General features: G+C 59.8%; 1 protein-coding gene across 2 annotated transcripts; it reads left to right on the forward strand.

Annotated features, from left to right (window-relative positions):
- SEMA3F (semaphorin 3F) lies at nucleotides 1–25,048 on the forward strand. 2 transcript variants are annotated; one of them, XM_040995023.1, is made up of 19 exons: nucleotides 503–539; nucleotides 4,533–4,689; nucleotides 16,887–17,047; nucleotides 17,150–17,212; nucleotides 17,297–17,416; nucleotides 18,090–18,182; nucleotides 19,627–19,720; nucleotides 20,734–20,853; nucleotides 20,952–21,091; nucleotides 21,185–21,299; nucleotides 21,393–21,462; nucleotides 21,593–21,737; nucleotides 22,439–22,661; nucleotides 23,172–23,260; nucleotides 23,363–23,404; nucleotides 23,589–23,746; nucleotides 23,919–23,986; nucleotides 24,166–24,299; nucleotides 24,534–25,048. In XM_040995023.1, exons 2-19 carry the CDS (start codon nucleotides 4,581–4,583, stop codon nucleotides 24,942–24,944), a joined length of 2,355 nt encoding a protein of 784 aa, XP_040850957.1. In that variant the 5' UTR covers nucleotides 503–539; nucleotides 4,533–4,580; the 3' UTR covers nucleotides 24,945–25,048. The 2 variants fall into 2 exon arrangements, with proteins under 2 accessions (XP_040850958.1, XP_040850957.1); XM_040995024.1 differs by lacking the exon at nucleotides 18,090–18,182 and having other exon boundaries at nucleotides 1–539.

The raw sequence follows: 25,048 nt of genomic DNA on the forward strand, positions 1-25,048 counted from the left end.
AGCGCCCTGTCCCGCCGGCGGCCGCGAGACCAGAGCAGCTAGCGAGCCGGCCGCGGCGGTCCAGCGGTCCCCGAGCGCAGCGTAGGGCCAGGGCGCGCCGCGAGGAACGGTGCAGCTCGGCGAGGCCGCCCGGCCCCGCTCCGGCAAGGCAGGCGAGCGCAGCGCCACCGGGCCGAGGCGAGCGCAGCGCCCCGAAGCCGAGCGCGCACCGCCGCCCGCGCCCCGCGCAGGGGAATGCGCCCTCGGTGCGCCGGCCAGGGGGCGCCCGCAGCCCGCCCCGGGGGAGGCGGCCCCGTGCTCCCCTGATCCTTCCCATGGCCCGGGCTGGGGCCCGGGGCCTCGGTTGCTGACGTGCCCGAAGCCCACGGAACCGGTTAAGCCGCGGCTGCGGCGCCGAGCCCAGCTGAGGCGCAGCAGCGGGAGGGCGCGGGCAGGGCCATGGCCCCGGGGGGCCTCTAGCGCCGGTCTGCCCAGTGGGAACTGCTCCTCCGCCACCGCCGCCTCTGCCCGGGCACTCAGGCCCGGTCGCCGCGGAAGAGGTGAGTGCAGCGGGAACCCAAGGGAGTGGGCAGACGGCTGGGCCACTGCGCGACCCCTCTGGGACCTGAGGCAACGCAACTCCACAGAAGTGTCCGGGGAGTGGGAGTTGGAGAGCCGGGGAGCTGCCGTGGCCAGCGAGCGTCAGGACCGAGGTGGGCTTCGTATACCTGTTCGGGCAAGCCGGGACCTCTTGGATCTGAGCCGGCGTGCGGGTGTGTGGGTTTGGGTGATGGGGCCTGCGGGGTCAGCAGCGTGCAAAGCAACTTTTTGCCCCAAGGCTTTGAGTGGGTGAGTGCTTCTGCTCGTTCTCCCTCTCCTCTCTTGGAGCTGGAGTTCCCATCCCCTTCTGCTGGTGCCAGAGGCATCCCTCTTCCCCCAGAGCTGCGCCTACCCTGCCTCAATGTCCCCGTTTGAAGACCCCGGCAGCCCGCCAGGATCTCCCCAACGCCTGATTTTCCTGCCAGCACTTGGCTTTGGGAAGGGGAGGCCGGAGGGTCTTCCTTCTAGCCGTAGTTTGAACGAGGGGAGTAGGGAAGTGGACAGAGGACAGCAGGGGCTTAGTGGGCTTGCCCTGAACTGGTGGAATGGGATGGTGCCAAGGTGGCCCAGGAATCAGGCAGTGCTGGCAAAGAGGAGTGGGCTGGAGATAGGGGCGGGCGAGCGGGCGGGCAGGCGGGCTGGCTGGCTGAGTAGTAACTCTTGGTTCTTTAGGTAGCTTGGTTTCCGCAGCTGCTCATTAGTGCTTGGGGAGGGGGCAGACTGCAGGCGCCCTGTGTGTCCATCCTGGAGTTGGGCCAACACAGGGTACTGATTGTCTCCCAGCAGCTCCTGTCCCAGTTGGAGTGATAAGGAAAGTGCACTCAGGGTTTGGAGGAGTCTTGTCCCAGCAGAGGGTTTAATGAGCCCCAGCGGCCTCTCACCAGGCTGCCCAGGGGGTGTGCCTGCACCCTAGGTCTAGTGTTTAGACCGCAGCAGTGGGCCTGTGTGGGGGGTGCTCCGCATGCCTACCCCTACTGCTCCCCCAGCTCTGTAGCAGTCTTGCCCGGAAGTGTGGAGGTGGGGGCCTGAGATCAGGCCTGCTGCCTAGCCTCAGCCCCCACTGCTCTGCATACCTACTTGGGGGAGGATGGAACCAGGCCCAGGTGACCTTGACCAGGAAATACTGGCCACAGAGTAGGGGTGGGAGTTCAGTCCCAGTTATGCTGGGATGGCTCTGCTTCTTGGTCCAGAAGGTGTTGGGGGAGGGGGAAGCTGAAAAGCTGGGGAGGAGCTCTTGGGGAGGCGGGTCTGAAGGCTGGGTAACCGGGTGGGGGGGCCGTGTGCTGTGAATAAACCCCCACCCAGCTAACCCCCTTACAGCCCCAGCTCCTGCTTTCCTTCTGCCTTAGCCCAGTTCGCAGCTCCAGGAGCCAGCCTCAGTCTGTCCCTGCCCGGAGCCGGAGCAGGAGGCAGGCTGTCTGGCCTCCCCCCACCGCACACACTCTAAGCCTGGGAGGTCTGGATCTTGCTGGACAATCTGACTACCTGGCCCCCTGTCCTGCCCCCCCAGGTGCCTCTGGAGTCCTTGCTCCTATCGCCCCTTCCCTGCACCCCTTGCCAACCCCAGCTCCTCGTTTCTTTGTTCCAGCGCCTCTCCTCCGTCCCTCCCTCTCTCCTCCCTCTCTCCTCCCTCCGCCTGCCTCCCTCCCTCTCTCCCTCCCGCCAGCCTTCCTTCCCTCCTTTCTCTTCTCTCCTGGTGGGCTCCCAGGTGGCGGTGGCTCTTCCTGCTCTGGCCACTGGTCTAGGCTTGGTCTGCCTGGGGCTGTCTGAGCCTGGGGATGCATGAAAAGTGTCCAGGGGTGGGCAGGGGATCCGGGACTAGAGAAACTCCCTGCTCTTCCCCCTCTGTCCTGCTTTTTTCCTCCTCTCCTTTTCTCCCCCCACTCATCAGGCTGCCAAAGAAGGGGCCTTGACTTGGATCTGAGGCCCCAGCCCACTTGAGCATCCCCTATTCGCCTCTTTAAAGAGCCAGAGGATTAAGGGAGATGCCCTCCCCTCCTTTCTGCATACCTTGGATCACTGCAGTTCTGTGCTTGAGGACCCTGACCTTGTTGCTGTGAGAGTGGATGCAGGGAACATGAGGTCGTGGAGGCAGACTAGTTAGAGCTTCAGAAACCAAGGTCTGAACTCTCATCCGGCCCGCCCTAGGGCCAGAAGGTATCTGCAGCTCCCCTGAGCCCCACCTCCCCAGCAGGTCAAGTTCTTGAGCAAACTCAAGCTTGTGAGGACGTGTGTGGGCATGCAAGTGTGGGCGTGTGTGTCTGCACAGCGAGTGGTGGGGGCCTCCCAGGTGTACCCTGAGGGTGAGGGTGCAGCACAGCCTTTTCTCCTGCTGGGCCTTCTTGTCAAAATCTGTCACTCCCTCAGCTAGTTTGTTGCCCCCTTCTCTCTCCCCCCCACCCCCCGCCAGCCACCCTGGGAGGGGCCATCTGTGATGGTAGGCAGTGTCTTCCCAACAGGAACAGAGGAGGTGTGGCAAGCACAGGACAGGGCCAGGGCCCTGGCCAGGCTGTGCTTCCTGCCTGAGAGACTGTGCCATGGGTTGCTGCAAAGGGTTCGGAAGTGGGTATAAGTAGGCAGGGCCTCAAGGCCCGAATCAGGTGGGAGCGGATGGGAATCAGATGGGAGTGGATGGGGGGGGGGGCGGTACATTGCTGCCTGGACAGTCGGGCCAATGGAGTCACAGGCCACAGCATCCCAGGGTCCTGTCTACCCTGGGGAAAGGGGTTGCATTGGTCATACTTGGAGGATGGGGTCCACGTTATTATTGCTGCTGCTGCCCCTACCCTCCCCCAAGTGCCTCCAGGTGGGGGTGGGAGTTGGCGCTGGTTGATGCCGGAGGGAGCAATATGTTCTAACAACTGGTGCTGGGCTGCGTTTATCCAACAGCCAGCCTGCCTAGGGAGACAATATTTGAAAAACACAGTATGAAACTTGGACCTGTTGGGTGTATGTGGGTATGTGTGTTGGAGGGGATTCTGAAGGAAGCAGAGCAACTGGCTCAGATGCTGTCCCATGACCTGCTCTGGCCATTCTGACTCCCTCTGGAGGCAAAGCTGGAGTGGTTCCTTGCAGAAAGTCCTTCTGCTAGTCTAACCTTGGTTTTTCCTGCTTTGGGAGTGGTAAGATGGGCTCCCCTACTCTCTGCTTCTCTCTTTCTGGGCTTTGCGCATGTGTTGTTTCCTCATCTCCCCCGCTCTTTTCCCCACCCCAACAATCAGGTCCAGATCTCCTTGTGCTGGGAGGAGAGCTTTGGCTGGGGTGAATCTCTTCTTCCCCTGTTCCTGGAAGTGGGGAGGGAGAAGCAGCAGTGCCGCCCCCCACTTGTTGGGGATGTTGGAGGTGGGCAGGCATGATCACTTGCTGGAGCTGGGTCCTGCAGGTGGGATTCAGAATGCTCCAGGTTTGAGTTTGCACTCCATCTGCCTCCAGACTGCCCAATGTCACCTGGTCTTTAGGCCCACCAGAGACCCCCTCCCCAGGCAAAGGCAGGTGGAAGAGAGCTATGGTGGCACAGCGGGTTCAGCCACTGCTTGGGATCCTGCAGTGGAGTGCTGGCTGCTCTGCTTCCGGTCTTGCTAATGTGCCTGAGAAGGCAGCAGATACTGGTCTAAGAACTTGGGTCCCAGCCACATACGATGTGGGAGACCCAGATGGATTCCCAGGCTCCTAGCTTGCGTCTGGCCTAGCTATGTGTGGCTGTTGTAGACATTTGCGAGTAAACCATCAGATGGAAGATTTCCCTATCTTTTTGTCATTCTGACTTTCAAATAAATAAATCAATCATGAAAGAATGAAAACCTGATGTGGTCTGTACCCAGACGCAGACTCGGGGTGGAGCCACCTTTGTGTTCAGGTGAGGAGTGGAGGCTCCTAGGGAAGAGCTAGACAGGAGAGGCTGGTCAGCCAGTACTGCCCCACTTGTCTCACCTTGCCCGACTGTTTCCCTCCAGGTGTCCACAGAGCTGAACCTGCTTCCTGGGCCCTAGGCCCCTCCCACAATGCCTGTCGCTGACCTCCTCCTCTGGGCTTTGCTACTCACGGCCTGGCCAGCTGCCCCCACCCAGGACTACCTCCCGGCCACACCCCGAGTCCGGCTCTCCTTCAAAGGTAAGAGGCTGGCTGCCTTGCTTCCTTCCCTATTCCCCAGGTACCAGCCTGTGACCTTGGTACTTGGGTCCGTTGCACAGGAGAGAGGGGAGAGGTTGGGGCGTAGAGAGGATAAATTGTACCACCACACAGGATCCTGAGATCCTGGGTAAAGGGTTCTGAGGCCAGACCTCTAACAGGTTCAGGCTGGGTACTCTGGGCCTGGTCTGCAGGATGTCTCACTCTCTGCATTCATTAGGGAGAGGCACAGGTCACTACTTCCAAAGCCAGGCTGGCAAAGGCCCCTCCTTGCCATGGGCTTGTATCTGGGCATGTCCTGGTCAGCCTCTGGGGTGGAAGGTTGGACGGTTAGGTACAGTGGGACCTGTGGAGGGGCTCCCAGAACACTAGGAGGGCCCCTTTGGCTGTGACTGGCTTGTCAGCCACCTTATGAGCTCCGGGAGGGTGGATGCTGCCCATGACAAGGCAAGCACTCAGCCTTGGAATCACTAGGAGGTTTTGATGGTGGGTTAGGGTCAACAGAGTGAGGAATGGCTCGTCCCCAGCTCCGTCACCTTTGCATTTCACTATGTACTGGGCAGGTGTACATGGAAATCATGAGTATGCTGGTGGCTTATTCAGTATCCACCTTCTGGGGGAGGGAATTACATGATCAGAATCTCCCACTGAGGCAGGTAGCCTAGGGTATGGGGCCTGAGGGACCCAGAGTCCTTACCAAGTTCCCAACCTTGGCCTTCCTCTGGTCAGAGGTAACTTAGTCCAGGTTTCTGTCCTGGGTGGGACCCACTCAGCCCAGGCTGACCAGATTTCCAGACAGCCATATTAGAGTGAAAGACTGAGCTGACCTTGCCTTTCCTGGGCTTGGCCGAGGCCCAGGCCTTGCCTTACACAGAGCCCCTCCCCCGGCAACTCGATGGGAGGCGGGGAGTGAACAGTTTATTGTCCCCATGTCTGGAATTACTGAGGACTGGCCCTGGCTGGGGTATGAGAAGAAGCATCCCTTTCCCCAGGCGTGGAAAGGTGAGATGCCTGCTGTGGCCACCCTTCCATGCACATATCTTGCCTTCCCTGCCTCCGCAACCCAAGGTGCTAATAGGGGCTGTGAGGTGTCCAAATGAGTTCTGATTTTGTGATCATCCATGCGAGGGACCAGGGAGCTGGAACTCCAAGGGGCTTTTGTTCCTGTTTTCCCTAAGAGGGAAACTGAGGCCCAGGCAAGGGCAGGGCCAAGGGCAGGGAGGAGAAGGAGGCAGAGGCGAGTCCAGAAATAGAACCCTGGTGTCCTGGCCTGGCTGGCGCCCTCATCGCCTCGGTCTGGTCGATTCCCTTTCAATTAGCTCTCAAGCCGACACCAGCGGTGAGTAAAAGCCCAGCTCCCTGGCAGTGGGCCTGGGGTGCTGCCTGCAGTGCGGCTATGGCCTGGGGTACAGCTGCAGGACCCCTGCCTACCCATCCCTGTGCCATTGTACCTGTAAAGTTCACTGTTTTCACCTGGCTTCGTGGCCTAGTTTATATCACTTGACCCCCAGTCCTTTGCTGAATCCTCAGGACCTCAGGATTGGGCAGTGACCAAATCAGGTGTGCAGTCAGACTGGCTCAGGAGACAGTAGATGCCTGGCGGGGCAGGGTGTGGGGCCCTGTCCCAGAGACTAGCCTGTCTCAGCTGTGGAGGAGAAGTGGTCCTTTTTTTTTTTTTTTTTTTAAAGATTTATTTTTATTATTTTTTCATTGGAAAGGCAGATATACAGAGAGGAGAGACAGAGAGGAAGATCTTCCGTCCGATGATTCACTCCCCAAGTGAGCCGCAACGGGCCGATACTATGCCGATCCAAAGCCAGGAGCCTCTTCCGGGTCTCCCACGCGGGCGCAGGTTCCCAAAGCTTTGGGCCGTCCTCTGCTGCTTTCCCAGGCCACAGGCAGGGAGCTGGAAGGGAAGCGGGGCTGCCGGGATTAGAACCGGCGCCCATATGGGATCCCGGGCGGCAAGGTGAGGACCTTTAACCACTTGCGCCACCGCGCCGGGCCCGAGAAGTGGTCCTTAACCATAGATTTTCACTGTAGTGAGGTTGGAAACTGGTGCTTAGAGAAGCCAGGCCCTGGGCTGGCAAGGGGGGTGTCTCTCCTAGCTGCACATGAGGGGCCCAGAAAAGGTTGTCCTCAGAAGCATTGCTGGTCATATGGGCCCTGTGCCTTAGCTTCTCCAGCTGCGCCTTGGGTGGGTGTAGCAGCTGCCAGCTCTGGCCTCTGGGGGCTCGGGTCTAACCTTGGGTCCCGCTTCACTGAGAATGCCAGTTCTGGCCTGGCTACAGCCAGACCCTCCAGGCTGGAGGTGTTGGCATAAGGGCCACACCACCCAAGGCAGATAAAGGAACAAAAGCAGGAACTGGGCCAGGCATGGGCTTGCTGCCCGCCCTTCCCGCCCAGGCAACCCTGGCCAGGCCTAGAGCTGGGGCAGTGTGAGGGGATTTGGGGACCAGGTGGATGGGGGCTGCTGTGGCCCCTCTCCTGTGCTTTCATTGGTGGCATAGCCAATGTCACGCTCAGGGGAGAGGGCTGAGGCACAGTGTGTTCTTTGTGTCCTGGCCCTGGGGAGCTCCTGAATGCATGCACCCTCTAACCCCTACCCACACCTGCCCAGGGTGTGGGGTTCGCTTCACCCAGGAGTCTTGGGCCGCGTCTGGGCAGAAAAGTACTTCCTTCTCCTACCTACCCTGAGATGACCCCAGCCCTGGGGCACCTCCCACCGCCCAGGCAGCGGTAGGGAGAGCAGGGCCCCTGCCAGCTCTTTTGTTCGGCGTGGAGAGTATTTCCTTATTCCCAGGAAGCTGCCCCCGATGTGCCACTGGTGCCTCTGCTGGTGGTGGCCAGGATGTGGGGCCAAGAGGTGTGTGGCCAGAGAGGGAGGGGCTGTGATGGCATGAGGTGGCTAGGCTACTGGGGAAACTGAGACAGAAGTAAGAAGCCAGAGCAGAAGGTCATCTTGCTAGGGGAGGTCAGGGAAGATGAAGGCAGTAGAAATCTTAGCAGGTACCCAGGTTGGTGGTGGGGGGGTCCCTTCAGGCCTGAGCAGGCCCTTCTTGGGGTTTCTGGAGGAAGGAAGGAAACTCATGGGGCCTCAGTGGCTTCCCTGGTGGGGCCCAATCCTGTCCCAGAACCAACCGAGAACCAACCAGGCATGCGGAGTGGGTTACTGGTGACACTGTTGGCTCTAGCTATCTCGCGAGCCAGGAAGAGTTGCTAGGTCCTGCAGTGCCCGGCCTTACTTCTCCAGGAAAGGGCTGGGATGATGTGGGGCAGGCAGAAGCAGCAGCATTCAGGTTTGTTCTTTTCCAGCCTAGAAATCCAGTCTCTCCCCTCCTCTCCAGCCTCCCCCCAAAGCTAGCCAGGCCCCCACCCACTCCCCTGGGAAGCCCTCCCAGCTCAGGGATGAAAAAAGCAAGAAGAGAAGAGTGTGTGACCCTGTCTGACCGTGGCATGGCCTGCTTGCTCTGTGGGGAAGGGTGAGTGTGTGGGTAGGTACTGCTCACCATGTTTGCCTGTGGCCACAGAGAACCAAAGTTTGAAGATGAGGCGGTTGGAAGGTCACAGCCCCTTCCTGTCACTCATGGGAGTGGTCAGTGCTGCTGGAGGTGGAAGTGGGGGAGCCTTAATCAGGCCTGGGTGCAGCATCAGAATCCCCCTAGCCCTCCTCCCTAGGGGCCACACTGGCCAGCCAGTTGAACCTGGAGTTGCTCTCATTATGGAAGAGAGGAGGCCCGGGAGCTTTAAGATCAAGGGTGACCCCAGGGGTGCTGGGCAGGCGGCACCTTACTTGTGGCTCAGAATTGGCTTTTGCAAACAGTGGGCATACGGGGTTCTTGTGCTGGCTCAAGAGCCTGCTGAAAGGCCAGGCCTGAGTCAGCCAGGCCAGGGCCCTGGGCCTGCAGCTGTGGCCCTCCTAGGTCCAGCCAAGCTTTGGATGAGGCCGCCACTGGCTGGGCCTCCACAGCGCAAGCCTGGTCTCTGCTTCCCTGGCATGGCGCCACCCCCCTCCCTGGCTCCAGCCTCCCTTGGCACTAAGCAAGGAGCTGGTGCATGCTCAAGGAGTAAATCATGTTCCTTGGCAGCCCCCGCTGCTTTGTAATCGTAAAGAATTTAAAGAGAAACCGCCGAGATAAAAATCTCACCCCAGCCCTTGAGGGCATCTTCAGCTTGTGGCTTGGGAAGCAGTGGGCCTCCAACTGGACTCGCAGCTCCTTGCACCTGTGTGCACATGAGCCTCTGACCCTTGAACCCTTCTGAGGTTGTGATGGCTCAGAGCTGACTTGCGGGCTTTGGGTAGCTGGCACCTAACTGCCCAGAGACCTCCAGCTACTCACCCAGCGCAGAGGGAGGTGGTGGTCGAGCTGTCCAGTCCTGAGGCAGGTACATCTGCCTCTGTGACCTCAGGCAACTGGCTGAACCTCTCTGAGCCCAGGTTTCCCACTGCATGGCCCCCATGGAAGCAATCCCCTGATACTTGCTTCCTGGCTGTGGGTAGACAGGGATGGGAGATTTGTCTCTCACTTCCCCCACAACTTCCTGGAAATGAGGAGTGAGGATGATGGTGTGGTTGGAAGATGGGCGTGGTGTGAGCATTGGTTGGTTGGCAAAGGGTGTCTCAGGAATCTGGAGCCCTGCTGTGGCTCCTGTCTGCCCCATTTCTGTGCTCCCTCGAGAGTTGTACCCTCTGGTTGGGGAGGTGGTGTTTGAAAAAGGGCTGCAGGAAGGCTCCTGTACCCTGTTGGGGTGCATCTGGCAGGCTTCGTGGAAGAGGCTGCGCCTCACCAGCAGAAGGGTGCTACAGGAACAGAAGAGCAGGAGGAGGCATGCTGCATGCAGTGCAGTTCCGTGTGGCTTTAAGCTCTTTTGTCTCATGGCAGAGATACTAAATACGGAGCATGGAGAAGTTCCAGCAGTAGACGTGCCGTTGGAGGGGGTGGATGCCTCCCAGTGGCTCCCTCCCGTTCAACCCCTACCCCGAGATAAGCCCCCTGCCTGCTGGGGCACTGGGTCAGCTGCAGTGATCCCTCTTCCAGGATGCTGTTTTGGCCCTGGCAGCCAGGGCAGCCCAACCTGGTCTGCTCACTTGGGCACCAGCTGGGCAGCAGCACGTTTGCCTGGCCTGCCCTCCCTTGCACCATCCTGGGAATCAAGGCCCTGCCTCCAGGGAGCCCTTAGAGAAACAGAGAGGATTCCTGCTGCTTTTTTTTTTTTTCTTAGAAATAGCAAGAGGGCTCTGTCAGGGGCCTGGATGCCAGAAGGCTACAGTCTCAATCCAGAGCCCGGCTCACATGGGCGCCAGGGCTTGGCAGGCCTGCAGCCCTGCACCCAGGCTGCCACTCTGCCCAGGGGCCCTGGGGAAGCCTCTTGGGCTCCAGACCCTGATCCTTGTTCCTGACCCAGCAAAGAATGGCATCTAGGCAATGGCTGCCAGAGGGGGTGGGTTTGGCAGGACCTCTGTGTGGTACTCCCACTGGGGCCACCAGCAAGCTGGGCTGGTGTGTCACTCTGGGGTGGGCCCAGACCTACAGCAAGTTGGCTGCTCTGGGGAGCAAGGAGTCTTTGGAGCCTGGAGGCCCAGCTTTACACCCCTTTCTGTCCTTTTGCCTTTCTCCTTCACCCACACTCAGCCTCAGCTTCTCACCTAAACACACTCTTGTAAGGTCTGTACCAACCTTGCTTCTTCCCTTTCTGGGGCTCTGTGCAGGTTCCCTTGTTGCCTTCCCCTGGCCACGGCCATTGTTTTATTTCTCTGCTGGCCAGGCAAGGCTGCTGGCTAAGGGTTGTATGCAGCAACCAGCAGGGTGACAGCTGGAACTAGGGACCTGTGGACTTCTGCAACACCCAGGAACCAAGCGGGTGGTACACCAGGAGGGGCCCTCAGCCCGAGTCTTCCTGCCTGGTTGCTTTGATCACCCCCTTCCTACCCTGCCCCAGGCCTGTGGGGGGAGTCCACTTCCCTGGATTGGCTGTTGGCCAAGTCTGGCCTGGGCACCTGACCTGGCTCAGTGCATACTCTGGGGCTGATCCTAAGCATGTTTCCAACTACTGTGTGCCTCAGTTTCCCCATAAGAATGCCATGGAGGGGCTGGGCCTGTCTGGGACACCCCTGGAATCTGGTTGGGGAATGTGAGGGGGCTGCAGGGTTCCTCACGAGTCCTAGGAGAGCAGCAGAGATGGTGGTAGGCCTGGGGCAGGGGGAGGGTCTTGACACCCACCAGCCTGTCCTCGGGACTGGCCTGTCTGTCTGGGTGATTTATCGGAGTAAATGAGCCATGGAGAGTTTGTTGTCTTTTGGAGGCCTCGGGAGGAGGAGGTGGTGGAAGAGGGAGTGAGGAGTTTCCGGGCTAGGCCTGGAATGTGGGAGGAGGGCCTGGCAGGGGGCTGGGGGCTGGAAGCTGGGGGCACACACTCCACTGCTCTGTACTCTACCCACCTGAGAAAGGCATGGAGTGCCCCCTCTTTCCCCGTTGGGACCAGGGACTCTTCCTAGCCTTTGCCCTTCCTGGGGCACATTCCTGTGTGACCTGCTTACTGGATGCAATCACTTCCTGCACCCTGCCAAGGGTTGCCCTGCCACTCTGGGCCAAGTCCCTTGCCCACGCATGTCCTTCCCATGCTGAGCTGGGTTTCTGACATCTGCTTGGTGGCTACATGCCTTTATGTGCTTTCTTGGGCAACTGTGTACTCCTCTCGGGTCCATGTGGAACTTCCTGGCCCCATCTAGAACTGTCAGGTCCTGTGGGGCCTTTGGGACAGGCAAAGGACAGGAAGCACCTAAGTTGGTGGTAGGGAGCTGTGGGCTGCTTTTGGGAGATGAGCAGTGGTCCTGTGCGTGTGGGCTGGGCTGTGTGTCCGGGGAACCCTGTGGCTTCTTTTCTAACTTTTCCTGGCTCCAGGATGAGCTGCATGCTCCCAGGCTAGCCTCTCCCGGGGTGGAGCAGGTGGGCACTGGGGCGGAACGGGCGTGGGAACAGGGTGGTTGGCCCCACCGGCTTCAACCCCCCATGCCCTAAACCTGGAGGGTATGTGCAGCCGAGCATTCGCCCAGCTGGGCGGCTCTGCCTTGCTGGCGGCCGGCGCAGTGTTTACTGAACAGTGAGGATGTTTATAGCAGCCTGAAGAAGGGGCCCCTCAATCCAGGGGATTTCCCTTCGTCAGGGTCCCTCTGGGGGATTTTCAGACCTCATGGCCTCCCTGTACCCCTGGGGTGGCTGTGCCAGAGGTTCAAGGCCTGTAAGCACCTCTGTCCCCACCCTGTATCCCTACCCCCACCCCCAGGAGCCAGAATTTTGGGGATGGGGGACGTGCAGTTCTAGGTGGTGAAATACGGTAACTGGGTCCCTAGTTCAGACATTTAAATTAAATTCAATCAGAGCAGTTATTGAATATAAACATGTGGAGTCATTTACATGTTAATTATGTTGAATGGACTACTAGGCCATAATTAGTTGCTAATTGGGTGAGAGCGGCTGTAATTGGTTTTGTTGGCACTGACCTGGCTCACCTGCCTAGGGGGGCAGGGGCAGGGTGCATAGCTTCTAGGGAGGTCGCTGGGTCTCTAGTCTGGCAAGCATGGTGATAGTGGCAGCAGAGGTGGGGGTACAGGGCTGGGGAGTGATTGAATGGTTTTTGGGAAGGCCTGAAGCACCCGAGCAAAGTCCCAGCAAGGGCACTGTATAAGCCCACGGTAAAACCTGGGTTGAGCTTCTTGGGGCTCCCATCCAGAGCCCCCAGGAGAGGAGGGACTGGACCAGCAGCAAGAGCCTCCCCTGTGAGTGTGGGTGCAAGGCAAGTGCCACCTGGGATAGCCTGGCCACTGGTGAAGATCTTAGCCTTGGGGTGATAGTCACCATGTGCTGAGCAAAGACAGGGTACATACAAGGGCTTCTGGGCCACCCTGCCCCCAGCTCTGCCTAGCTGGGGCTCCCAGGGTGGCAGGGCTATGGCCAGGGGCTGAGACCTTCCGGCTGGCCGCTCATTAAAAGAGGATTAGGCCAGGAGCCAGGGGGCCAGTCCAGCCCCCTGGGCCTTTCTCTGGGGCCCCTCACAGCTTTGAGGGGGAGTGAGAGAGAGGCGAGGGGTCGCTACTCTCTCGAGGCCCTGGCAGTGGCCAGTAGAGACTGCCTGGGCCCTGGCACTCCTGTTGTGTCACTGCTGTCCCAATCTTGGCTCTCTCAGGATCCCCCTCCTCCATCTTGGGTGGGTCATCCTTTCCGTGGATGAAGTCTAAGTGAAAACCCAGGATACAACCCCCCACACACATACACACTCACACCCAACCCTGTTTCTCTTCAGCTCAGGGATTAGGGTTGCACTAGCCCACGCAAGGTTAGAGGTCAGAGTTAGGCGGTGAGGACCTGTCCATCATCTCTAGCACCCAGCCCTTAGGGGGAGGTGCCACTGTCAGTCAGAGCCTGCTGCTTTGTGGAGTTATAACCAAAGGGGCGGGGTGCTCACCTCCACCCCAAGACCCCTCTTTTTGCTGTAGTCCCCGCCTTGCTAGTGACCGACCTGGTGTCCTAGAGACAGGCAGCAGGGGGTGAGGCCCACTGCCGGGGTCCGGAGCAGGGGGCTGTGGACACGCCTCCACGGGGCCTGCCCTTGCCTGCTGCCTTCTTTCAAGTAGGCATCACCACCTGCTTCCCAGAGATGAGGGAACACACCCCCACCCTGGGATGAAGCCCCCTGGACCTGGGCCAAGCCCTGCTGGACTTGAGCATCCATGGAGCGAGGCCTAAAGGCTGGGAACAACTACGGAAATGAGGTGTTCGATGCCAGAAAAGGCCCTTCCTTCCGAGTGCCGGGAAAATGCTTCCCGGATGTCGTCCCACCCAAGCTATGCCCAGTCTGGGGAAAATGTGGGGGATGGGTAGCCCTCCCCGGGGGGGGGGGCATGGCCAGGCACATCCCCCTCCTGTCCCCTGCAGGTCATAATTTGAGTCCCCTCCGCCATGGCAAAGGGAGAGGGCTAATGCCCTAGCTGTCAGGCCTGGCTGGACCTGGGCCAAGCTGGGTAGAAGTGGGCACTGGTCTGAGGTCATGACCCAGTTGGGTCCACATTGGCCTTTCCCTCCCTCACTATGATGCCACCTCTGGCCCTTTTGGCCTAAGTCCTTGTCCCTTAGGGGCCCAGTAGGATGTGGCCTCCGATGGCACTACAGGTGTCACAGAGGAGACTCAGGATTCCCTAAGCAGCTCTGCTCTGGTCAGGGCTTTCTGTGAGGGCTCCCTGTGCCTTCGTCTCTGGGTGGGTCAGGGGGTGGGGAGCAGTGAGTACCACACCCTCTGCCACACACAGCCTTCCTACCCAGAGCAGACCCCTCATCTCCCTTCTCCCCCATCTCTCTGCCTGGCAGGTGAAGTTAACCCCCCAGCATAGGCTGACAAGGATAGAGCCCTGATTTGCTAGACAACCCTGGAAAAGTGCCTTTTCCCTCCGCCTTAGTGGCTCTTCTGTGGGGGCAGTGTGAGTGACTGGTTTGGGCTTTTAGCTCTGCTTCTCCGGATTGGGGGTGGGGTAGGGACACACCGACGCGAGATGGGGGCTGAGTCAACAGGAAGCCCCTTCCTGCCCCAGAGCCTCCTCTGCTTCCCTCCCCAGGCCTGGGAAATGGGGTAGTAGGGGTGGGAATGGGTGGAGCATGGACAGTTTCCAAGTGATAGTACATCTGTAAGCAAAGAGCAGGGGACTCCAGCCCACTCTCTCTGCTCCCCCGAAAGCAGAGATGCCCATGAAGGGAATACCCGGCTCTCTGCCTCTCTCTCTGGGACCAGAGTAGGGACCAACTTCCCCTCCCACCAGAGTCACCTGTACCGCAGGGGCCCCAAGTCAGTCTAGAAATGGGGCTCAGAGACAGTGGACCCAAGCTATGGCAACACATTCCCTTCCCCCAGCCAGCTTCCACTGTGACTGACGCGTCATGTCCTGTGACACCAACACCATTGACGCCATATCCCGCAGCCTCTGGGAGAGGGCCAGTGGTCCTGAGTCATGTGTCCCGTGGAGGGAGGACAAGTCACCTTCCGGCCTGGGCTCCTGTCAGGCATCCCCACCTCCAGGACTGACTTCCACTTCAATTCTGGACTTGGGAAGGCCCCAACAGGGACACTAACGGGTCACTTCCGTGTCACTTCCCTCCCCCTTCACTCATGTTCTAGTTGGGTGCTGTGAGCACAAGGCTTTGCATACAATAGGAGCATAATGGCTAAGAGAGGCTGCCTCTGCTCCCAGCTGCACCCAGCACCATGCTGTGGGTATGGGAAGGGGTTGCTTAGGGCTGAGAGGAAGCAAGGCTGATGCAAGGCTGGGCTTCTGACCCTACTTGGGCCTGTTCTCTGTACCTGCTGAGTGATTTTGGCCCTGACTGTCACAGGGATGAGCTTGGGGAGCTGGAAGGAACTGGGCACCCTGGGAGGCCATGGCACAGTGGAGGGGCAGTGTATGGATCATAGAGGCACAGGGCTTGGTGGGAGTGTGGGGAAAGGGGGCTGTGGCTGATAAAGTTGCTAGGGATGAGATGTGACCTCAAGTGCCTGTTTCAGAGGGTGCTCCCTGAAGCCTCCATGTCCTCTTTTGCATTGTCCTCAAAGTGCCCCTAGCCCATGGGGATGAGTAAGGGCAGAGGCAAGGCCATGCCCCCAGCCAGGGTATAAATAACCCCTGGCGGGCTGTCCCAGCCTGGGGGGGCTCTGCTGGCAGCCCCACTTCCTCTCTGGCCACTTCCCAGTCCTGGGGGTGGGGGAGTGTTTACTTTCCTGTTGTCACTGTGGCTGGGTGGCCAGGCAGGGGACTCCGGGTGGCCTGACAACAGGTGCAGGGCAGGTGCCCAGGCTGCCCTGCCCAGGACTTCAAAGGCGCCGCCGGACAGGCGGGTGAGGCCACAGCCAGGCGGGGATCGGCCCTTTGATCCCTTGGCGTCCCTGCGTCCCCGTGGTTGGCCAAGGTCATCACCTGTATTCCCTTGTTACTGCACAGACAGGTCAGGACACAGCAAGACCTCTCCTTGTATCCCAGCCCCTCAGAGTCCCCATGTGTGTGTCCCAGAGCTCTCATCCACAGTTGCTCTCAAGGCAGACCCCTTGGCTCCTCCCAGGGTCTCTGGTAGGCAGAATTGGCCAGACCAGTCGAGGACAGCTGTCTTGAATGGAAGGCAACCTTGATGGCTGGGATGAGACCACCTGTTGCCTGTACCTCCAGGCTGTGTCCAGGGCCTGGGATTCCAGCTGTTCTCTTCTCCAGGTGTCCTGGAGGCAGGCCTGGCCCAGCCACCCCCTTGCCTGTATCACCTGTGAGAGGTGTTGCCAGCTGTGGAGAGGGGAGATGAAGGACATCCTGGGAAGATCACCCTCCTGACAATGTTCTCTCCTGCTGAGCTGAAAATAGCTGGTGCTGGCTGGAGAAGGGGCTTGCCTAGGGGTCTGCTCATACCCCTCACTCCAGGCAGGCCCCCAGGCTTACTCTAGTCCTGCTGCAGGCATTGGTTGTCACCAGGAAGGGGAACATATCCCCCAGCCTCTTGGAGGTGGGAGGGCTGAGGCTGCTGGCCTATGCCCCAAGCCCTGGGGTCCCTGGCACAGAGACTCAGTGGCCTGCGAGCTCGGCCAGGAGCCGCTTTGTGGGGTCTGGCGCGGCCAGGGTCTCCGGCACAGCTTTCCGGCTCCCTGCCTAACTCGTCTGGGAGCAGGCAGGGACCTTGCTGTTTGACCAGCTGTACTCTCTGTCTAGCAGGCAGCCGGGTGAGGACAGGGTATCCAGGCTGCATGCCAGCGTCTGCAAGCTGCTTCCCACCCCCAGTAGCTGCGGGAACACTTGTAGACCCCTATAGGAGGCTGCCTCCCCCATGCCCGGGAGTGTCAGCCCGGCTGAGCAAAGACTGTGATGCCATCACACACCCTTGCTGTGCCTACACCTCTTTTGCTGGGACCGGCCCCAGGGCTTGCCATAGACCTGGGCTTAGCTTGTGTGATACCCCTGCCAATGACTCAGGCCCTGGCCTGCCCACCTGCCCCAGCTTTGCCCTCTGGGCCTTTCAAGGAGCCCAGGAGCTGGAGATTTGAGATAACTGTGTGGCTGGAGTCCTGAGAGCACTGAGGTCCTCCTTGTCTCCCCTCTGTGTGGTGTGGCTGAGTGGTCTCCTGAGGGTTCAACCTCACACACCGCCTTCTACCCACAGAGCTTAAGGCCACAGGCACGGCCCACTTCTTTAACTTCCTGCTCAACACCACCGACTACCGAATCCTGCTCAAGGACGAGGACCACGACCGCATGTACGTGGGCAGCAAGGACTACGTGCTGTCCCTGGACCTACACGACATTAACCGCGAGCCCCTGATTGTGAGCACCAGCCAGGATGTGGGTGTGGGGTTGGGGGCCTGAGGGCAAAGGCCCACCAGCAGGCAGCATCAGCAACCCCCCACACAACCCCTTCTCTGGCAGATCCACTGGGCAGCCTCACCACAGCGCATCGAGGAGTGCGTGCTATCAGGCAAGGATGGCAACGTAAGTGTCGTGGGCTTGGGGTAGGGATGCTGTGTGGAGGAGCGCAGGCATTGGGCACCCACACGCCTTTCTCTCTGGCCCCAGGGTGAGTGCGGAAACTTCATCAGGCTCATCCAGCCCTGGAACCGAACACACTTGTATGTGTGTGGTACGGGTGCCTACAACCCAGTGTGCACCTATGTGAACCGTGGCCGTCGTGCCCAGGTAAGCCCGGCCCACCCTGGCCCTCTGGGGTGCCCCTCTGATGGGCCTGCCTGCCCTTCCAGGGTCCTGATGGGAGGAAGGGCTCGAGCCCCCAGCCCTGAGCCCTATGAGTTGGGTGAGTGACTCGGTTCTCTTTCTCTGAGCCTTGGGATCTGAAAACAGGGCTAACAGCTGCCTTTCTCACAGGTCGGGTGAGTAGGTGCTGAGCTAAGGCTGTGCAGCAAGGGCTGGGCCTTGCACACAGGGAGCGCTGGTTCTGTGCACGGCCACAGCTCTCTGGGCTCTGCCTGTGTGGGGCGTGTGCCCCTGCGGCCAAGACCCAAGGCTTCAGCATCAAAAGCAGGACACCTGGGTCTGCTTCCACCGATGGGGAGAAAGTGGTTTCCTCCTCTGGTTCTAGGGGACTGGGGGAACTGCCCTTTTCCCAGTTCTACCCTTCGCCTGCTTCTGCCCTTTTCCATATCCATGTGGACGTGTGTGTGAGCTCGTAGGGCACAAGTGAGAGTGACTGCTCAGAGGGAGCACGTGGGTGTGCACCTGCATGTAGGTGCACACACGTTCCTGAGGGGCCTGTGGTGTGTCTGGCCTGTGTGGTGTGAGAGGCTGGCAGCCCAAGCCCGCTCCCCCAGCCCCTGCCACCCCCAGCTCTGATCCCTATTCCTCATCTTCTCAGGCCACGCCGGGAATGCAGACGCAGGTGGCCAGAGGCCGCGGCAGCAGAGCCACGGATGGCACCCTCCGCCCGACGCCCACAGCCCCACGCCAGGTGGGCCTTACTCCAGGCAGCATGGCCCCGGAGCTGAACTCAGCCTGGGCCAGCCTGTCCTGGGACATCCCTCTGCCTACCTCGGTGCCCCCACTCCATCCCTGCCCTGCTCCTGCAGTGTCCTCAAGCCCTGGAGGCATCCCCGACTGGATTCATGTCAGCCCTAGTGTGACCCCTGCAGGCAAGAGTGATGAAGCCACCAGGTGGGGAAGACAGGAGCCTGGGAGCCGTGCTTCTGGCCTCAGAACACATGTGTAGACACGCCTGAGCGTACACCAACATGTACTTGGCCACACCTTCCTCAGCACATGGCACCTGAGTGGGCACATGGCACCTGTGGGCGATCTAACACCTTCCTTCAAGGGGTCTAGGCCCTGTGCTGCCCCCAGGACAGGGGTCCCACACATTGCTCATGCTGGGGTTCTCTTCCCCTGAGGCGGTATATGTCCACTTGCCACAACCGGACAAGTTGTGGAGTGGAAGAGCTGGGGCTGGGCAGGGGCGGGCAGGAGGGCAGGGGCTGCCGGTGGATGACAGAATGTGTATGTCTACAGTGGGGAATGCTGACGAGTGTGACCCTTCTGATTGTGTGTATGCATGTGTGTGTGTGCATGTGTGAGTAGTGGCCTCCATGTACCGGCAAAGATGTGTGTCAGGCTGTGTGTGCAGGAAGCCACGTGTGCAGAGTGTAACTGGAAGTGGGCCTGTGTGCACCTGCCCATCACCATCCTGCCACCTGCTGTGCCTCCTCCTGCCTCTGCCTCTGCCTCTCTCCTCTCCCCTATCCCTCCCATCTCCCTGCCATTGCCTGTGGCCCATGAGCTCTCCCTGGCTGCAGCATCTCTACCAGCCTCTCTTCCGCCATCTAGGAGGCTTGAACAGCGTTGGCCAGTCCATGTGGTCTGAGCTGGATCTTTAACTTCTGGCTCCCTGGGGAGGCCTGGGAGGCTGGGGGCGGGGGCAGGTGAGCTCTGCCAAAGCAGAGGAGCCTATCCATGCATAAAGCCTGGGGACACTGGAGCCTCAGTTCTATGGCCTGGTCAGACCTGATAGCCAAGGACAAGACCTGATGACTGGTGAATGCCTCTTGGCCAATCCAGATGTGCAGCCCCTCCTTGGCTCCAGATGGGCATTTTCACCTCAGAGCTGTGCCTCTGTGGTCTGACAGGGCTCTGGCCAATGTCTTTATGAGCCAGTTACCATGGAAGGGGCTGAACCCCTCCTTGTCCACTCCATGCCCACCTTTCCCTTCCCGTGTCCCCTTCCCCTCCCGACTTGATTCCCAGGAGTTGCCTGAGACTCTGCAGCAGGAGACCTGGCCAAATGAAGTGCAGACCTCAGGAGCTCTGGGAGTGCAGGGAGTGGGCTTAGAATGTCCCTGAGGACCCTGACCCGCCGGCTGGGGACAGGCCCGGATGGTGCTCAGCCCCTCTCTGTCCTGCAGGATTACATCTTCTACCTGGAGCCTGAACGACTCGAGTCAGGGAAGGGCAAGTGTCCATACGACCCCAAGCTGGACACGGCCTCTGCCCTCATCAGTGAGTGCTCCCCACCCTGCCCTTGTCCCCTAGACTGAGTGTGGGCTCCTAGGAAGGGGGTCCCAGGCAGGCTGTCCTCAAAGCCCCTGGTGGGAGAGGGCTGCAGCTCAGAGCCTGGTGTGGTCACAGAAAACAGTGGGCATGAGCCTCTCTCCGGCTCTCTGGGCTAGCACGGGCCCTGCCATGGGCTCCCTGAGTGAGAAGCCAGCCAAACTGGGTCTGTCTGGGAGGTTGGAGGGTCCCCTACCTCACTCTAGATACCTAAAGTAGCCTGAGGCCCACATCAAAGCACCTGTAGGGAGCTCTGGCCTGGTGACCAGCTGCGGGGCGCATGCGTGTTTCTGGTCTGGGCAGGTGTCTGGGAGAGCTGGGGCTGTTACCCAAACCTGTACCTTGAGAATGGCTGCTGTACCTCCTGCCCGTGAACTCGGCCTGTTTTCTGACTGCCAGGACAGTCTGCCTGTGTGCAGTACCTGCAAGCCTGGGACAGCCCAGTGAGTCGGCTTCATCCTCCTGCTGTTGGTCAGTGAGGAAGTCCCAGTCTGATGGCAGAGCCCAGAGCAGGAGTTTTATGGCAGAAGACAGGGCCTACCCTGAGGGAAGAGGGCAGGGCAGGGGTTGCAGGAGGCTATGCAGGGGGTCAGACTCCCAGAATTTTGTGAGTCACTGGTGAAACATAGCCATTACTAAAAGTGCAATACTGTAAACTCAGAATGAGATAGATTCCATTAGAGATAGCGGCAGAGGTAGCTAACACAGCTCCATACTTCCTGGTTGTCTTCCTGTATTCTGTGATGACCTGGCCCCCTCCACCTCCCTAGGGGCTCCCCTCCAGGCTGTCCATGTACAGACCTTCTGCAAGGGTGGGTGCAGCCTGCCTGGGCGGCCATTCTTGCCCCCAGGCTCTTCCAGCCACTTAAGCCTTTGGTCAACTGCAGAGGCAGGGAGGGACTGAGTACCAGGATGGTGCAGTGGGCAGGGCAGCTCTGGGACTCACCGCCAGCCACCCACAGATGAGGAACTCTATGCCGGCGTGTACATCGACTTCATGGGAACAGATGCCGCCATCTTCCGCACGCTCGGAAAACAGACAGCCATGCGCACAGATCAGTACAACTCTCGATGGCTCAATGGTGAGTGCTGAGGTGGCTGGGGCACAGGTGGTCAAGCAGGGAATGTCGCTGGGAAGAAGGGCTCATGCCTCCTTACTCTCTGCTTCGCCCTGCTGCAGACCCATCCTTCATCCATGCCGAGCTGATTCCTGACAGCGCCGAGCGCAACGATGACAAACTTTACTTTTTCTTTCGCGAGCGCTCAGCAGAGGCACCGCAGATGCCGGCAGTGTACGCACGTATTGGGCGGATCTGCCTGGTAGGCCTGAAGCCCCTTCCCCGGTGGGGTCAGGGACAGGGTGCAGGACACATATGGGCACCCCTCTGACTTAGCCCCCCGCACCTGCTGCAGAATGATGATGGCGGCCACTGCTGCCTAGTGAACAAGTGGAGCACCTTCTTGAAGGCGCGTCTCGTCTGCTCCGTGCCTGGTGACGACGGCATCGAGACGCACTTCGACGAGCTCCGTGAGCTGGGGACAGAGGCTAAGGTGATGCCCTGGGGTCCTCCTCCAGGCCCTGCCTAAGGCTCCTCCCTGTCCTTTCCCCTTGTGTCCCTAGAGGACGTGTTTGTCCAGCAGACTCAAGATGTGAGGAACCCGGTCATCTATGCTGTCTTCACTTCCTCGGGGTGAGGCTGGGGACACGGCGGGCAGAGGACATCTGCCTGCGAGAGAACTGTGGCCCCTGGGTGGAGGAGGAAGGCGTGGGAGGGGCCTTGGGCCAGGGTCTGCTGCCCATTTCTGGCCTCCTGCCTGCAGCTCAGTGTTCCGTGGTTCTGCCGTGTGTGTCTACTCCATGGCTGACATCCGCATGGTCTTCAACGGGCCCTTTGCCCATAAGGAGGGCCCCAATTACCAGTGGATGCCCTTTTCTGGGAAGATGCCCTACCCACGGCCTGGCACGGTGAGTGTTCCTGGCTTCCTGCCTCTCCTTCTGAAAGATCTATGGTAGGTCAAGCCCTTCACAGGCCTGGGTTCCCTATTCCAGGACTCTTGGCTAATGGGGGAAGTAGACCCAACACCCAGAAATCAGGCACAGCCCTGGGCAGATCGGGAAGGGAGCAGTAAGTGATGGAGGGCTGACCTGCAGAGGGCCCTCTGAGGCCCTGTTAGGGAGCTGAAGGTCAGAGGGCACTCTTCAAGACCATAGCTGGAGGTTGGCTTAGCCTGTGGGCATTCACAGGGAGCAGGGGACAAGGCTCTCACTGTGGGCCCCAGGAGATGGCATTTGCTCTGTCTTGCTGTGACCTGGGCTTGCAGGGATCAGAGAAGGCACCTGACCTCCACCCTGGCCAGAGGTGAATAGAAGAGAGGCTGCAGGCTGAGTCCAGGCAGAGGAGAACAGCCAGTGGAGGGAGAAGGGCCAGAAGTCGGTTGTGCAAACCAGGAAGACAGGAGGCAGGCAGGAGAAACTGGTAGAAAAGCTGGCATCCCAGCTGCCAGAAACTGCCCCAGGCAGCAGCTTGGTCCTGTGACACAGGACCTTGTCCAGAGCAGGACCACCCAAAAGGTGGGAGTGGAGAGCAAAGGGCAGGGGAAGGGCTCTAAGGAGAGAAGCAAGGGGAAGCTTGGGCAGCGGGGCTGATACCCATTGCCTGCCTGCAGTGTCCCGGTGGAACCTTCACTCCATCCATGAAGTCCACCAAAGACTACCCTGATGAGGTCATCAACTTCATGCGCAGCCACCCGCTCATGTACCAGGCCGTGTACCCTCTGCAGCGGCGGCCCCTGGTGGTCCGCACGGGGGCTCCCTACCGACTCACCACCGTCGCTGTAGATCAGGTGGATGCAGCTGACGGGCGCTATGAGGTGCTTTTCCTGGGCACAGGTACCCACTGCTGCTCGTGGCCCCTCCCACGCTGGGCCCACTGGGTGGGGGGTGCTGCCCTCTAGGCTGGAACCTGCCCTGCTAGGAGTTAGAACAGCTCAAAGAAAGTCCACCAAGGTCCACTCTGGTCTCTTCGTCCTGAGAGTCTTTTTCTTATATGGGAATAGTGGACGCTGGGCATGGGAGAACCCCGTGGCCATCGCCATCCTCATCCTTGGGGTACCTCGGGACCCCTGCGGACAGATGGCAGACACGTGTGCATGCACACAAAGATACGCCTGCTACAGCCAGTCCCCACACCGGAGGGTCAAGCCCCACATGACAGTAGGTTGGGGGCAGATCCTGGCCATTCTGCTCATCCTGGGGGAACCCTTCAGCCTTGGCACAGCGCGGCTCCACTACCCTTGGGGAAACGGGGAGGGGTTGGACCCTGGTAGGGGAAGGGGCTGAGGCTGGTGCCCCTTCCCCTGCATCCCCAGCCCCACTGAGGCCATGCCCGGCCTGTTCCAGACCGCGGGACAGTACAGAAGGTCATTGTGCTGCCCAAAGATGACCAGGAGGTGGAAGAGCTCATGCTGGAAGAGGTGGAGGTCTTCAAGGTGGGTGTGGCATCGCTTGGTCCTATCTTCCACCCCATACACCTGTCCCTGGTCCCATCTGTAGGGCCGGGAGGTCTTAGGTTGACCCTTGCCTTCTTCTAGGAACCAGCACCTGTTAAGACCATGACCATCTCTTCCAAGAGGGTAAGTCTGATGAGGTGGCCAGGGGAAGGGGGGTGGTGTTTGCATCCCTTTGGGCTCCCGCTTTTGTCACAAGGATGGGTAAACTGAGTCCTTGAACAAGGAGGAGGAGTCCTGACATTCAGCTGTCTGATGAAGACTGGCAGCAAGGAGGGAGCTGACTAGTCCTTATCACCCCCACCTCCAGCAACAACTGTATGTGGCCTCAGCTGTGGGTGTCACGCACCTGAGCCTGCATCGCTGCCAGGCATATGGTGCTGCCTGTGCTGACTGCTGCCTCGCCCGGGACCCCTACTGCGCCTGGGATGGCCAGACCTGTTCCCGCTACACAGCATCCTCCAAGAGGTGTGGTCCTTCAGTTAGCTGCTGTCCTGGGGTCTGGTGGTAGTTGTACTGTTACCTTGAGGATGGGAGTCTGTGGAATTTCCAGGGTACCAGGACCCTAGGTAGGGGTGGGGTAGCAGCTTCCGGGAAGCACCGCATCAGGAGCCCATTCTCTTCCCTAACGTCCCCCCAGGCGGAGCCGTCGCCAGGATGTCCGGCACGGGAACCCCATCAGGCAGTGCCGTGGATTCAACTCGAATGGTGAGTGTGGGCTGGGGTTGCCTACACAGCAGAGCCCGCAGAGCCCATGGGGGTGGAGAGCAAGTGGCTCTGGGCTGTCCCAGGTCACCTCCTTAAAATGTGGCGGCTGCCCTGCCTCTGTGGGTCCCTGTCACCCATCAACCAGTAGGCCAGCATTCAACGTATTCTTTGCCCCACAGCCAACAAGAATGCCATGGAGTCGGTGCAGTATGGCGTGGCAGGCAGTGCCACCTTCCTGGAGTGCCAGCCACGCTCACCCCAAGCCACGGTCAAGTGGCTTTTCCAGCGAGATCCTGGTGACAGGCGCCGAGAGGTGAGCCCTGCCCCACAGGGTCCTGGGCAGGTCTTAAAAAGGCAGCCCTGGTGCAGTGACGCACATGGAAGTTACTGGAATGAGGCCACTGTGTTCAGGCTTTGGGAGGCAGGCCTCATTCGGGGTGTCATAGTGTCTCATGAGTCAGCTAGGGTGGGCCAACCTTGGTGAGGGTAGCAGGGGGGTGAGGGTGGTCCTGCAGCCCCTAAGCCCACCCCCTGCCCCTGCCTGCAGATTCGTGCTGAGGAGCGCTTCCTGCGCACAGAGCAGGGCTTGCTGCTCCGTGCCCTGCAGCTCAGCGACCGAGGTCTGTATTCCTGCACAGCCACTGAGAACAACTTCAAGCACATTGTGGTGCGGGTACAGCTGCACGTGCTAGGCCGAGAAGCCGTCCACGCCGCCCTCTTCCCGTCACTGGCCGTGAGCGCCCCACCACCTCCGGGTGTGGGACCTCCCACGCCTCCTTACCAGGAGCTGGCCCAGCTGCTGGCCCAGCCAGAAGTGGGCCTCATCCACCAGTACTGCCAGGGCTACTGGCGCCATGTTCCTCCCAGCCCACGGGAGGCCCCTGGGGCACCTAGACCACCAGAGTCCCAGGACCAGAAAAAGCCCCGGAACCGTCGGCACCACCCTCCGGACACCTGAGGCTGGCTGCTCCTGCCCCATGAGGGGCCACCCAGCCCCCATCCCTTTTAATATAAAAGATCTATATATATATATATAAATATATAAAATATCTATATTCTATA

Source organism: Ochotona curzoniae, unplaced genomic scaffold, assembly GCF_017591425.1.
Source record: "Ochotona curzoniae isolate NIBS_2020 unplaced genomic scaffold, NIBS_Ocur_1.0 contig_908, whole genome shotgun sequence".
In the NCBI taxonomy this organism is placed as follows: Eukaryota; Metazoa; Chordata; class Mammalia; order Lagomorpha; family Ochotonidae; genus Ochotona; species Ochotona curzoniae.

Excerpts from the sequence above, each read along its gene's own strand:
- SEMA3F (XM_040995023.1), top strand. The coding sequence starts at position 4,581 with ATGCCTGTCGCTGACCTCCTCCTCTGGGCTTTGCTACTCACGGCCTGG. Across the intron at positions 4,690-16,886 it reads AGTCCGGCTCTCCTTCAAAG|AGCTTAAGGCCACAGGCACG; the intron begins GTAAGAGGCTGG and ends TTCTACCCACAG. Across the intron at positions 20,854-20,951 it reads CAACTCTCGATGGCTCAATG|ACCCATCCTTCATCCATGCC; the intron begins GTGAGTGCTGAG and ends GCCCTGCTGCAG.